Source organism: Scyliorhinus canicula, chromosome 1 (genome assembly GCF_902713615.1).
Source record: "Scyliorhinus canicula chromosome 1, sScyCan1.1, whole genome shotgun sequence".
NCBI classification, from domain to species: Eukaryota; Metazoa; Chordata; class Chondrichthyes; order Carcharhiniformes; family Scyliorhinidae; genus Scyliorhinus; species Scyliorhinus canicula.
This window is the reverse complement of record NC_052146.1, coordinates 40,224,860-40,240,572: the sequence shown is the minus strand read 5'-3', so window position 1 is coordinate 40,240,572 and position 15,713 is coordinate 40,224,860. Positions and strand designations below refer to the sequence as shown.

At 44.4% G+C, this 15,713-nt stretch overlaps 1 protein-coding gene across 1 annotated transcript in view; it reads left to right on the top strand.

Moving 5' to 3' along the window:
* tctn1 (tectonic family member 1) overlaps positions 1-11,545 on the top strand; it is a 77,839-nt gene extending 66,294 nt beyond the window's left edge. Inside the window, exon 14 of the mRNA XM_038788548.1 lies at positions 10,402-11,545. Within this exon, the coding sequence (XP_038644476.1) occupies positions 10,402-10,545 (144 nt within the window). The 3' untranslated portion in view covers positions 10,546-11,545. The remainder of the gene's footprint in view (positions 1-10,401) is intronic.
* The last annotated feature ends 4,168 nt before the right edge of the window (positions 11,546-15,713 follow it).

The window sequence follows — 15,713 nt, the reverse complement described above, 5'->3', positions numbered from 1 at the left end:
CCCGGCACCATGAGGTAGCAGTGCTAACCACTGCACCACCGTGTTGCCCTCCCGAGTCACAACAAAGAAACATAGAAAAAAATAGGAGCTGGCGGAGGCCATTTGGCCCTTCAAACCCACTCTGCCATTCATTATGATCATGGATGATCGTCCAGCTCAATGCCGAATCCCACTTTTCCCCCATATCTTTTTTTTTCAAAATATTTTTATTCTCCTCCTTTTTCACATGTTCTCCCAAATTTGCACCACCCAGTAATAAACAATAAGCAGTAATGGACATAATGTCAATCCCCATATCAACAACAACAATCCCATCCTCCCACCAACCCCAAACAGCAGCCCGCATGTTAACATAAACAAATAACAAAAAGGATACATGAATCACCCATAGTCACGATTAACACATACAGTCCCCCCAACCCCACACCCCACACTAATGTTTGATGTTATCCAATTCTTGATAGTACATACTGAATAACGCTCATGAATTGTAGAACCCCCCCCCCCCATCCTTCCCCTCAGTTCAAACTTAATTTTCTCAAGAGTCGAGAATTCCAACAGGTGCCCCCGCCACGCCAGGGCACAGAGTGGAGAGGTTGCTCTCCACCCCAACAGGATCCGCCTTTGGGCGATCAACGAGGTGAAGGCTACATCTGCCTCCGCACCCGTTTCCAACCCCGGCTGGTCCAACACCCCTCCCGCGGGCCCGGGTCCAGTTTCATGTGCACCACTTTAGAGATTACCCTAAACACCTCCTTCCAGTAATCCTCCAGTTTTGGACAGGACCAAAACATGTGGTGATTTACGGCCCCCCCCCCCTGCAATGTTCACACACATCTTCTACCCCTCAAAGAGCCGGCTCATCCTTGCCCTTGTGAGGTGTGCTCTATATATCACCTTCAGTTGTATCAGCCCCAACCTTGCGCACGAGGTGGAGGCATTCACTCTCCGGAGCACCTCACACCAGAACCCCTCCTCCATATCCTCTCCCAACTCTTCCACCCACTTTGCTTTGATCCCTTCTCCTCTTCCAAAATAGCCCGTAAACCGCCGACCCTACCCCTTCTCCAGTCCCCCTGTTGCCAGCACCTTCTCCAATGTGGAGGCCGGCTCCACTGGGAAGCTATATCTCCTTCCTGGCAAAATATCGAACCTGCATGTATCTGAACATTTCCCCCTGCTCCAGCCCATACTTCACTCCCAGCTCCTTCAATCCTGCAAACCGACCCCCAAGAAACAAATCTTTTAGTGTTTTAATCCCCTTCTCCTCCTATTTCCGTCCCACTTCCCTGGCTCAAATCTGTGGTTCCCCCGAATCGGCATTTCCCTTGACCGAACCTGGTGTTGGCGAAACTACCTCCAAATTCTCAATGAATCTATTATTACTGGACTCCCGAGTACTTCCCTGGGGCCATTGTGGGGGACTGTTGCTAGTGCCTTCAATCCCAACCCCTTACACAAACTCTCCTCCATTCTGACCCACTGAGAATCAATCCCTCTGACCCAGCTCTGCACCTTCTCCACATTCGCCACCCAGTAATAATACATCAGGTTCGAAAGACCCAAACCCCCTGCCTGCCTTCCCCTCTGTAGCAGCACCTTTCTAACTCTGGCCACCTTCCCTCCCCATATGAACGAGTTAATCATTCCTTCAATCTCTCTGAAAATTGCCTTTGGCAGGAAAATCGGCAGGCATTGGAAAATAAACAGAAATCACGGCAACACATTATTTTAACCGCCTGTACCTGACCCTCCAGTGACAGAGGGAGACCATCCCACCTTGACAGATCAGCTCCCCCAGATCTTTTGATCCCCTTTGCCCTAAGTGCTATATCTAACTGCTTCTTGAAACCATACGATGTTTTGGATTGAACTACTTCCTGTGGTAACGAATTCCACAGGCTGACCACTCTCTGGGTGAAGACATTTCTCCTCATCTCTGTCCTAAATGGTCTACCCCGTATCCTCAGACTGTGACCTTGGTTCTGGGCACACCACTATCGGAAACATCCTTTCTGCATTTTTCCTGTCTAGTCCTTTTGGAATTGGATTGGATTGGATTGGATTTGTTTATTGTCACGTGTACCGAGGTACAGTGAAAAGTATTTTTCTGCAAGCAGCTCAACAGATCATTCAGTACATGGGAAGAAAAGGGAATTAAACAGAATTCAAGAAAATACATGAGAATACATAATAGGGCAACATAATATATACAATGTAACTACATAAGCATTGGCATCGGATGAAGCATACATGGGTGTAGTGTTAATGAGGTCAGTCCAAAAGAAGGTCATTTAGGAGTCTGGTGACAATGGGGAAGAATCTGTTTTTGAGTCTGTTCGTGCGTGTTCTCAGACTTCTGAATCTCCTGCCCGATGGAAGAAGTTGGAAAAGTGAGTAAGCCGGGTGGGAGGGATCCTTGATTATGCTGCCTGCTTTCCCCCGGCAGAGGGAGGTGTAGATGGAATCAATGGATGGGAGGCAGGTTCGTGTGATGGACTGGGCGGTATTCACGACTCTCTGAAGTTCCTTGCGGTCCTGGGCCAAGCAGTTGCCATACCAGGCTGTGATGCAGCCCGATAGGATGCTCTCTATAGTGCATCTGTAAAAGTTGGTGAGGGTTAATGTGGACATGCCGAATTTCCTTAGTTTCCTGAGGAAGTATAGGCGCTGTTGTGCTTTCTTGGTGATAGCGTCGACGTGAGTGGACCAGGATAGATTTTTGGTGATGTGCACCCCTAGGAATTTGAAACTGCTCACCATCTTTACCTCGGCTCCGTTGATGCTGACAGGGGTGTGTACAGTACTTTGCTTCCTGAAGTCGATGACCAGCTCTTTAGTTTTGCTGGCATTGAGGGAGAGATTGTTGTCGTTACACCACTCCGGTAGGTTCTCTATCTCCCTCCTGTATTTGGACTCGTCGTTATTCGAGATCCGGCCCACTATGGTCGTATCGTCAGCAAACTTGTAGATGGAGTTGGAACCAAGTTTTGCCATGCAGTCGTGTGTGTACAGGGAGTAGAGTAGGGGGCTAAGTACGCAGCCTTGCGGGGCACTGGTATTGAGGACTATTGTGGAGGAGGTGTTGGTGTTCATTCTTACTGACTGTGGTCTGTTGGTCAGAAAGTCAAGGATCCAGTTGCAGAGTGGAGAGCCAAGTCCTAGGTTTTGGAGCTTTGATATGAGCTTGGCTGGGATTATGGTGTTAAAGGCGGAGCTGTAGTCAATAAATAGGAGTCTGATGTAGGAGTCCTTGTTTTCGAGATGCTCTAGGGATGAGTGTAGGGCCAGGGAAATGGCGTCTGATGTGGACCGGTTGCGACGGTATGCGAATTGAAGTGGGTCAAGGCGTTCCGGGAGTATGGAGGTGATGCGCTTCATGATCAGCCTCTCGAAGCACTTCATTACAACTGACGTCAGGGCCACCAGGCGGTAGTCATTAAGGCACGTTGCCTGGTTCTTCTTTGGTACCGGTATGATGGTGGTCTTCTTGAAGTAGGTGGGGACCTCGGAATGGAGTAGGGATAGGTTAAAGATGTCTGTGAATACCTCTGCCAGCTGGTCCGCGCAGGCTCTGAGTGCACGACCAGGGATCCCGTCCGGGCCCATCGCCTTCCGTGGGTTCACTTTCAGGAAGGCCGATCTGACTTCGGAAACTGTGATGGTGGGTATGGATGAATTATGGGTACCTGGGGCACTCGATAGCGGATTGTTGGTTACCTGCTCAAACCGAGCATAGAATGCATTAAGTTCATCGGCGAGGGATGCGCTGCTGCCAGAGATACTGCTCGGCTTTGCTTTGTAGCCCGTTATGTTGTTTAGTCCTTGCCACAACCGCCGAGAGTCTGTCTGTGACTCTAGCGTAGTTTGATATTCTCTCTTGGCATCTCGGATGGCTTTGCGGAGGTCGTACCTGGATTTCTTGTATAGGTCAGGGTCGTCTGCCTTGAACGCCTCAGATCTGTCCTTCAGTAGGGAGTCAATCTTGCGGTTGAGCCATGGTTTCCGGTTGGGGAACATACGTACTGCTTTCTTTGGCACGCAGTCGTCCACACATTTGCTGATGAAGTCTGTGACGGTGGTGACATACTCATTTAAGTTAGTCGCTGAGTTCTTAAATATGGACCAGTCCACTGTCTCCAAGCAGTCACGTAAGAGCTCTTCTGTCTCCTCGGACCAGCACTGCACAACCTTCTTAGCTGGATTCTCCCGCTTGAGTTTCTGCCTGTAAGCCGGGAGAAGGAGCATAGTCTTATGGTCTGATTTCCCAAAGTGCGGTCGGACAATGGAACGGTAGGCGCCCTTGATTTTTGAGTAGCAGTGGTCAAGAGTGTTGTCGCCCCTGGTGGGACAGGAGATGTGCTGGTGGAATTTTGGCGGTACACGCTTGAGGTTGGCTTTGTTGAAGTCTCCGGCCACAATGAACAAGGCCTCCGGGTGTTCTGTTTCATAGTTGTTTATGACTGTGTACAGTTCATCCAGCGCCTTCCTCACTTCTGCCTGGGGTGGGATGTAGACCACCCAGTAGCCATGATAATGGCTGAAGTGAACTCACGTGGAAGATAGTATGGGCGGCACTTTACGGTCAAGTATTCCAGGTCTGGAGAGCAGTAGGTCGCCAGGGTCACCACATCCAAGCACCAGGAGGAGTTGATGAGGAGGCAAACCCCTCCACCCTTCGCTTTGCCTGAAGATGCCGTGCGGTCCGCCCGGTGAATAGAGAAGCCTTCAGGTTGTATGGCACAGTCCGGTGAGGCGGGGGTGAGCCATGTCTCTGTGAAACAGAGCACACAGCAGTCTCTTACTTCCCTCTGAGAGGTAAGTCTGGCGTTAAGTTCATCCAGCTTGTTTTCAATCGCTTGGACGTTTGCCAGGAGTATGCTGGGGAGAGGGGTCTTGAAACCGCGTTCCTTCAGTCTAACCTGCAGACCGCTGCATTTTATAGGTTTCTATGAGATCCCCCCCTTATTCTTCTGAACTCCAGATAATACAATCCTAAACGATTCAATCTCTCCTCGTACGTCATTCCTGCCATCTCAGGAATCAGTCTAGTAAACCTTTGCTGCATCCCTTGATAGCTAGAACATCCTTCCTCAGAAAAGGAGACCAAAACTGCACACAATATTCCAGGTGTGGCCTCACCAAAGCCCTGTATAATTGCAGCAAGACATCCCTGCTCCTGTACTCGAATCCTCTCATAATGAAGGCCAGCATACAATTTGCCATCTTTGCCACCTGCTGCACCTGCATGTTTACCTTCAGTGACTGGTGTACGAGAACACCCATGTTCCCCTCTCCTAATTTATGGCCATTCAGTAGTCTGCCTTCTTGTTTTTGCTACCAAAATGAATAACATAACATTTATCCAAATTATACTGCATCTGCCATTCATTTGCCCACTCACTCAACTTGTCCAAATCACACAGAAGGATCTCTGTATCCTCCTCACAGCTCAACCCCCCCTCCTCTCTCTCTCTCCCCCCCCCCCCCCCCCCCCCCCCCCCCCACACACTCAACGTGGTGCCATCTGAAAATTTGGAGATATGACATTTTGTTCCCTCATCTAAATCATTAATATATATTATGAATAGCTGGGGTCCCAGCACCGATCCCTGCGGTACCCCACTAGTCACTGCCTGCCAATTTGAAAAAGACCTGTTAATTCCTACTCTTTGTTTCCTGTCTGCCAACCAGTTTTCTATCCATCTCAATACACTACCCCCAATCCCATGCGCTTTAATTATCAAGCTAATCTTTTATGCGGGACCCTGTCAAAAGCCTTCTGAAAAATCCAAATACATCACATCCAATGGCTCCCCTTCATCAATTCTACTAGTTACATCCTCTTAGAATTCCAGTAGATTTGTCGAGCATGATTTCCCCTTCATAAATCCACGCTGACTCTGTCCTATCCTGCCACTTGTTTTCTAAATGCTCTACTATAAAATGGATTCTAGGATTTACCCCACTATTGACATCAGGCTTAATGGTCTATAATTCCCTGCTTTCTTTCTACCTCCCTTTTTAAATAGCAGAGTTACATTAGCCACCCTCCAATCTGCAGGAACTGTTCTGCAGATTGCTGAAAGATGACCACCAATGCACCCACTATTTCTAGAGCCACCTCCTTCAGTACTCTGGGATGTAGATTATCAGGCCGTGGAGATTTATCAGTTTAAATCCCATCAATTTCCCCAACATTATTTCTCGACTGATATTGATCACCTTCAGTTCCTCCTTCTCACTAAATTCTGCATTCCCCAACATTTTTGGACTCTTATTTGTGTCCTCATTTCTGAAGACAAAACTAAAGTATGTAATTAGTTGTTCAGCCATTTCTTTGTACCCTATAATACATTCCCCTGTTTCTGATTGTAAGGGACCTACATTTGTCTTCACCAATCTTTCTCTCTTCACGTACCTATAGAAACTTTTAGTCAGTTTTAATGATCCCTGCTAACTAACTTTCATACTCTATTTCCCCCTTCTTTTTAATAATATTTTATTGAGGTATTTGAAATTTTTTTATAACAGTAACATAAACAATTACATCAACATGGAAAATTCCCCCCACAGCCCAATCTTCATGCACCTCAACCATACAAAAACAACTCCTCCCCCCGCCCCCCCGGAATACTGACATTTTAATTTTCCCCGAGAAAGTTGACGAACGGCTGCCACCTCCGGGTGAACCCGACCATTGACCCTCTTAAGGCGAACTTTATTTTCTCGAGACTGAGAAACCCAGCCATGTCACCAACCCAGGTCTCTACACTCGGGGGGGGGGGGGGGGGGCTTCGAGTCCCTCCACATTAACAAGATCCGTCTCCGGGCTACCAGGGAGGCAAAGGCCAAGACTCGGCCTCTTTTGCCCCCTGAACCCACGGCTCTTCCGACACTCCAAAGATCGCTACCTTCGGACTCGGCATCACCCATGTTTTTAGCACCGTGGACATTGCCTTAGCAAAACCCTGCTAAAACCCTCTAAGCTTCGAGCGTGCCCAAAACATGTGGACATGATTTGCTGGGCTTCCCGCGCACCTCGCACACCTATCTTCTACCCCGAAACACCTGCTCATCCTTGCCTCTGTCATATGTGCCCGGTGGACTACCTTAAATTGTATCAGACTAAGCCTGGCACATGATAAGGAGGTATTAACCTTGCCTAGGGAATCTGCCCATAGACCCGCCTCTATCTCTCCTCTTACCTCGTCCTCCCACTTGCCCTTAAGTTCCTCCACCAGGTTTATTTCCCCCTTCTTAATCAATTCCTTAGTCCTTCTTTGCTGAATTCTAAACAGCTCCCAAACCTCAGACCTGTTGTTTTTCTTGGCCAATTTATATGCTTCTTCCTTGGATAGAATAGTATCCCTAATTTCTCTTGTAAACCATGGAATGGCCACATTTCCCATTTTACTTTAGTGCCAGACAGGAATAAACTATTGTAGCAGTTCCTCTATGCGCTCTTTGAATGTTTGCCATTGCCTATCCACTGTCATCCCTTTAATTACCATTCCCCAATCGATCATAGCCAACTCTCAAGAGCTGCATTAACTCTTTGTTTGTCTTGGTTTTTTTTAAACATTGGGTCCCTATATTAACCTGAAGGGTTTTCTCTTTAATTTTGTGATGATTTTGGCTCTGTGGTTGATGCTAAGGAAGAAAACTGTACTCTGCAGGAATATATCAACGAACTGGTGAAGTAGGGAGAAAAATGCTAAATGGAACTCAGTCCAGAGGAGTGTGAGGTAATGTTTTTAGGAAGGACAAACAAGGCCAGGGTAGTACACAATAATTGGTAGTTTATTGAGAAATTTAGAGGAACAGGAGGACCTTGGAGTATGTCCACAGATTCCTGAAGGTGGCAGGATAAGCAGATGACATAGTTAAGAAGGCGTATGAAAGACTTCCTTATTAGCTGGGGTATACAGTAGATGTGTGGGGGTTATATGAGAACTGTTTATATAAAAGAAAATGGCCACAGCTGGGGTACTGTGTAGAGGATATGATCCCACTGGAAATGGTACATAGGAAATTTATCAGAACGTTGTCAGATGTAAAAAAAACTGCCCTTGAATGAGGAATGATTGAATAGGCTGAAGGTTCTTTTATTTGTTGCAGAGGAGGCAAAGGGGAGATTTAATTGAGGTCTATTTCGAATAGTGGTGGGAATCTGGAATTCACAGCCAAAAGGGTGGTAGAGGCAAAATCTTAATTGCATTTACTAAATACTTGGATATAATATAATAATAATAATCATTTATTGTCACAAGTAGGCTTCAATGAAGTTACAGCCTCTCGTTGCCACATTCCGCCACCTGTTCGGGGAGGCTGGTACGGGAATTGAACCCGCGCTGCTGCCTTGTTCTGCATTACAAGCCCAGCCCCTATGCACTTGATGTGTCCTGATCGACAGGGCTTCAGACCAAGAGCTGGAAAGTGGGATTTTGTCAACCAGCACTGATGTGATGGGTCAAATGTGCCATACGTTTTCCACATGTCAATGATATTACTCTTAGAAAAGCTTCAAACTGATTGATTCTTTATCAGATTTTCAAATAGCTGTCAAATTTAAACAGAAGTGGGTCTTTTTAAAATAATAGTCTATGCTATAGAAGTTTATAAAATTATGAAGGGTATAGATAGGGTGAACAGTTTGAGGCTTTTTCCCAGGGCGGAAATGACAATTACAAAGGGGCAGAAGTTCATAGATTCAGTGGAGATGTATTTTATTTTATTTTATTTTCATGTACTTAATGATCTGTTGAGTTGCTCGCAGAAAAATACTTTTCACTGTATCTCGGTACACGTGACAATAAACAAATCCAATCCAGTGTACGGGGGAAGTTTTCTACACAGTGGGTGGTGGTGACCGAGAATGCACTGCCAAGTGAGGTGGTTGAGGCAAATACGTTGGCGACCTTTAAGTTTAATCTGAATAGACACATGAACAGATAGGGTATAGAAGGATACATGCGGTTGGTCTAGATATGACACGTGATCGGCACAAGCTTGGAAGACCGAAGGGCCTGTTCCTGTGGTGTATTGTTCTTTGTTCTTTATATCGTCCAAAACATTTACTAGTGCTTCCTTGAGTTTGAATACCTAACCTCATGAATTTAATGGAAGCTCCAGTCACATACAAACTAATCCAGTCACTCAGGCTTTAGCATATTTCAAGCCTGTAACTGGTGAAATTTGCAATGGTGCGTTAGATTATACTTGGTACCAAAATATGAATTAGTCATTTTCTTTCTAAGCTGCTCTAAATGTAAAGGAACAGCCACCAAACTAAAATGAGACAAACATCTTTGCATGTCATTCTGGACTTGTGCTCCAGTCTTTATTAAAAATAGTTTTGTTAAGACAAGTAGGAAAGCATCATAATAAAACAAAAGCAGCATTTTGGGAAGAGAAGGACAAAATTAATTTAACCGGTCTCCTTTGCAGAGTTGATTTGGGAACATTAGGCTTGCATTTTTCATCATTTTGGAATGAAGATGGCGACACATCTGCCTTTTGTGAAGGTAGCTTTACAGCATAGTTTAGTGATGCCAATACAACTCAAAACAAAATGAGCACAATAGAATATCATACCTATACTCTCTTTTGACTTCTGCAACCTACACTCAGTCAAGATAGATTTAAAGGTCTCTTCTCTCTCTCTTAATTGTAATTTATAAAGGTACCTAATGTGAGCTCAGTGCTTATGGGTTGCATCTTGAAAATGCCCATAATTTGGCAGTGATGCTGGCTTGTGATAAGAAAGGATAATAAACTAAAATATCACAAGAGTGTGTGAATTTAGCACACCTTGTTGAGCACAGGTGAGTTTTCCCCTGAATTATCTCATGCAGGAAGTGTATGACGCTGAGTAACTAAGGGAGAGGAAGCCTACACCAGTGACATTTCTTATCGGCATATAAATTTATTTTTTGTAAACTCATACCAACAAATAAAGAACAATACAGCACAGGAACAGGCCCTTTGGCCCTCTAAGCCTGTGCCGGTCATGTACCACCCTTGGCCAATACCCTAAAGAACAAAGAACAATACAAAACCATAAAGAAAAGTGTCAGATTAAAAATCAGTAACACATTAAAAAAAATGAATGATATTTACCCATTACATGATGAAGAAAAAAGTGACTGCATTCAGCAAGATCTCTTTTAAAGATCTAGAAACAATTAACACAAAGGAAATTGGGTCTACTCCAAGATTACACCAATTAATTAAAACATTCCCAGTTAACAAAACCTAATTCTTAAGCAGGGAAGACCTGAACTGCGGAATAATCACAAACACCAGTCCAAATCTAATTCTAGTTCTCAGACAATGCTGGAGTCTCTTGATATTTTATTTACACTACAAAATTGTCAGCTAACTGTTTTTCTTTTCTAGATGCCTTTGAAAACTGCAAAAAATTTCCACATCACTACCTCAGTTACTTTTACAGATGTGTCAGCATCTGCCCAGCCTGGATACAAAGTTAGACCACAAATCAGTACCAAATTACCCTACGGTTTCTTCTTTCCTCTTGTGTGAAATATTCTGAGCTGCTTTTGTGGGGGCAGGATTATAATTAACTGTAACCGGGAATTATTCAAACAGAATTAGTGTCTGCTTTGTAAAGTAATTTGAACTGACTTTTTCAAATGTTTCAACTTAGAGTTGCAATTCCCTAAAGTGCTATGTTTTCTTGCTAGATATTGAATCAAACCATTTTATATGCATTTTTATTAAAATTTTTGTTAAAAGCTTCAGCTCAGGTTGGACTGCATTGACGGAATAAGAAATGCATCAATAACTAAAGTAACAGATGTATTTTAACAGCACTGAAACACATACATGAAAAGCACAACAGAAGTACTGTAAAATGTATATAGCATTAGTCATTTTTTCTAAGGGCATTGGACTATTTAAACTGTGTTGTAAATGGTCTGGTACCATTATTGTTTTTTCACAAGTGTATTCTATGCAGGGAGAATTTTTAAAAACATAATCATTTGCATTTTTAGAATTCATACCTGGTTAAGCCATATCAGAACATTTTTTAATTTAAAGTACATTTTTTTTCCCAATTAAGGGCTAATTTAGCGTGGTCAATCCACCTACCCTGCGCATCTTTTGAGTTGTAGGGGTGAGACCCACACAGACAATCTTAGAACAATTTTAATTTAAGATTTGTACATATCCTAGAGAAAGATATTTTGTAAATTAATGTATGACAGCCTTTTTAATGAATTCAGTCATCTCATCCAAAAAAACTAATTATTTTATTGTATAATAGTTTCTGGTTTCCAGGACCAGATCTAGAAAGCTAATCAATTATGAATAAATTGGCAATACTTTAATGTTGCAATCAAAAAATGTTGTGGCATGTTAAAATTCACTTCAATTCACTGTATATATTCCTCTGGAATTATATTTTTTGTATAGAAGTTATTTGTAATTGTCTTGAATAACAGAAAGCATGTTATTAATTTTGCTTCTGTACACAAACCATATAATTAACAACTAATCAATAAACATTTTTAAAAATAAATTTAGAGTATCCAATTATTTTCTTCCAATTAAGGGGCATTTTAGTGTAGCCAATCCACCTATCTTGCACATCTTTGGGTTGTGGGAGCGTGACCCATGCAAACACTGGGAGAATGTACAAACTCTACACGGACATTGACCTGGGGCCGGGATCGAACCCGGGTCCTTGGCGGCACCACCGTGCCGCCGCGCTAATCAATCAAGTATTTACTTGAGGTGACAGCAATTTCAGTAGTAATGCTTCCTACTAAGTATCAAACAGTAACCTTCAAGGACTGCAATTGCATGCAAATTCAGCTGAAAAGAAAGACCCAACGACAGCACGGTGGCACAGTGGTTAGCACTACTGCCTCTCAGCTCCAGGGTCCCGGGTTCAATTCCAGCCATGGATGCCTGTCTGTGTGGAGTTTGCACTTTCTCCCCGTGCCTGCATGAGTTTCCTTCTACAGTCCAAAGATGAGGTTAGGTGGATTGGCCATGATGGATTGCCCCTTAGTGTCAAAAAAGTTGGGTGGGGTTACTGGGTTACGGGATAGAGTGGGCTTAGGTAGGGTGGTCTTTCCAAGGGCCGGTGCGGACTTGATGGGCCGAATGACCTCCTCCTGCACTGTAGGGATTCTATTCTATGTCTTTTCCCCCATCACGGTGTTGACAAGTTAGTGTAACTTATTTCAAAAATGGAAATTCTGAAGGTGAATGTGCACTGAGACTTCGGCAAAGGCACCAATTTTTGAAAATGTGTTTTTCCTCCATAAGGCGGAAGCCGCACCAATTTTCTTCAGTTTAAAATATCTCACAGAAGCGGCATTGACCGTTCAATTAGTAAATGTGGCATGTAATATATACAGATGAGACAGTACAGGTTGTATTTCTGGTCTTTGTCAAAACAGCTGATTGGGAACAAGGATAGAACATAGAACGATACAGCGCAGTACAGGCCCTTCGGCCCTCGATGTTGCACCGACATGGAAAAAACTAAAGGCCATCTAACTTACACTATGCCCTTATCATCCATATGCTTATCCAATAAACTTTTAAATGCCCTCAATGTTGGCGAGTTCACTACTGTTGCAGGTAGGGCATTCCACGGCCTCACCACTCTTTGCGTAAAAAACCCACCTCTGACCTCCGTCCTATATCTATTACCCCTCAATTTAAGGCTATGTCCCCTCGTGCTAGCCACCTCCATCCACGGGAGAAGGCTCTCGCTGTCCACCCTATCTAACCCTCTGATCATTTTGTATGCCTCTATTAGGTCACCTCTTAACCTTCTTCTCTCTAACGAAAACAACCTCAAGTCCATCAGCCTTTCCTCATAAGATTTTCCCTCCATACCAGGCAACATCCTGGTAAATCTCCTCTGCACCCGTTCCAAAGCTTCCACGTCCTTCCTATAATGAGGCGACCAGAACTGTATGCAATACTCCAAATGCGGCCGTACTAGAGTTTTGTACAACTGCAACATGACCTCATGGCTCCGGAACTCAATCCCTCTACCAATAAAGGCCAACACACCATAGGCCTTCTTCAGAACCCTATCAACCTGAGTGACAACTTTCAGGGATCTATGTACATGGACACCAAGATCCCTCTGCTCATCCACACTACCAAGAATTTTACCATTAGCCAAATATTCCTCATTCCTGTTATTCTTTCCAAAGTGAATCACCTCACACTTCTCCACATTAAACTCCATTTGCCACCTCTCAGCCCAGCTCTGCAGCTTATCTATGTCCCTCTGTAACCTGCAACATCCTCCCGCACTGTCGACAACTCCACCGACTTTAGTGTCGTCTGCAAATTTACTCACCCATCCTTCTGCGCCCTCCTCTAGGTCATTTATAAAAATGACAAACAGCAACGGCCCCAGAACAGATCCTTGTGGTACGCCACTCGTAACTGAACTCCATTCTGAACATTTCCCATCAACCACAACTCTCTGTCTTCTTTCAACTAGCCAATTTCTGATCCACATCTCTAAATCACCCTCAATCCCCAGCCTCCGTATTTTCTGCAATAGCCGACCGTGGGGAACCTTATCAAACGCTTTACTGAAATCCATATACACCACATCAACTGCTCTACCCTCGTCCACCTGTTCAGTCACCTTCTCAAAGAACTCGGTAAGGTTTGTGAGGCATGACCTACCCTTCACAAAACCATGCTGACTATCCCTAATCATATTATTCCTATCTAGATGATTATAAATCGTATCTTTTATAATCCTCTCCAAGACTTTACCCACCACAGACGTTAGGCTCACCGGCCTATAGTTACCGGGGTTATCTCTACTCCCCTTCTTGAACAAAGGGACCACATTTGCTATCCTCCAGTCCTCTGGCACTATTCCTGTAGCCAATGATGACATAAAAATCAAAGCCAAAGGCTCAGCAATCTCTTCGCTGGTTTCCCAGAGAATCCTAGGATAAATCCCATCAGGACCCGGGGACTTATCTATTTTCACCTTGTCCAGAATTGCCAACACTTCTTCCCTATGCACCTCAATGCCATCTATTCTAATAGCCTGGGTCTCAGCATTCTCCTCCACAATATTATCTTTTTCCTGAGTGAATACTGACGAAAAGTATTCATTTAGTATCTCGCTTATCTCCTCAGCCTCCACACACAATTTCCCACCACTGTCCTTGACTGGCCCTACTCTTACCCTAGTCATTCTTTTATTCCTGACATACCTATAGAAAGCTTTTAGGTTTTCCTTGATCCTACCTGCCAAAGACTTCTCATGTCCCCTCCTTGCTCGTCTTAGCTCTCTCTTTAGATCCTTCCTCGCTTCCCTGTAACTATCAAGCACCCCAACTGAAACTTCATGCCTCATCTTCACATCGGCCTCCTTTTTCCTCTTAACAAGAGATTCCACTTCTTTGGTAAACCACGGTTCCCTCGCTCTACCCTTTCCTCCCTGTCTGACTGGTACGTACTGATCAAGAACACGCAATAGCTGTTCCTTGAACAAGCTCCACATATCCAGTGTGCCCAACACTTGCAGCCTACTTCTCCAACCTACACATCCTAAGTCATGTCTAATGGCATCATAATTGCCCTTCCCCCAGCTATAACTCTTGCCCTGCGGGGTATACTTATCCCTTTCCATCACTAATATAAAGGTCACCGAATTGTGGTCACTGTCTCCAAAGTGTTCACCTGCCTCCAGATCTAACACCTGGCCTGGTTCATTACCCAAAACCAAATCCAAAGTGGCCTCACCTCTTGTTGGCCTGTCAACATATTGTGTCAGAAAACCCTCCTGCACACATTGTACAAAGAATGACCCATCCAATGTACTCAAACTATGTCTTTTCCAGTCAATATTAGGAAAGTTAAAGTCTCCCATAACAACTACCCTGTTACTTTCGCTCTTTTCCAGAATCATCTTCGCCATCCTTTCCTCTACATCTCTAGAACTATTAGGTGGCCTATAGAGAACTCCCAGCAGTGTGACCTCCTTTCCTGTTTCTAACCTCAGCCCATACTACCTCGGAAGAAGAGTCCCCATCTTGCATCCTTTCTGCCACCGTAATACTGTCCTTGACTAGCAGCGCCACACCTCCCCCTCTTTTGCCCCCTTCTCTGAGCTTACTAAAACACCTAAACCCCGGAACCTGCAACAACCATTCCTGTCCCTGCTCTATCCATGTCTCTAAACTGAACTGAACGGATGCTGCAGTTGTTCACAACACCTGCCCGTTGGATAGAGGTAATTATCTGTGACTAGTGATTCCTCCTGGGAGCATGGAATAAATTGGGCTCAGCAGTCAGGTGTCTCAATCACAGAGATGGCTCGATGTCTTTTTTCATATTTAGCTTGTGGCTGGAAAAAGACATGCTGTCAAAGCTTTTCATCTTGCACTCATCGCAACAGAAATGTTAGAATACCAAATCTCAAAGAGGATAACAATTTATACTGCATGAGAAAAGGGTCAGGTAGACACTGATTGGTAGAAGTGTTGTCATGGAGAATGCACCTGAGAACAGTTAACTGCCAAGCTTTTGCTTAAATTCAAACCAGACAAGTCGACTCAGATTGGGGCTAGTTGAAAAAAGGTGCAATGCGTTGACATGTTCTTTCTGTATGAAAAGGACAGGACCCTGTGTATGAACATATCTAGCTTATAGTGCACGTAAATGAACCACACTGCAAGCCTGACTTT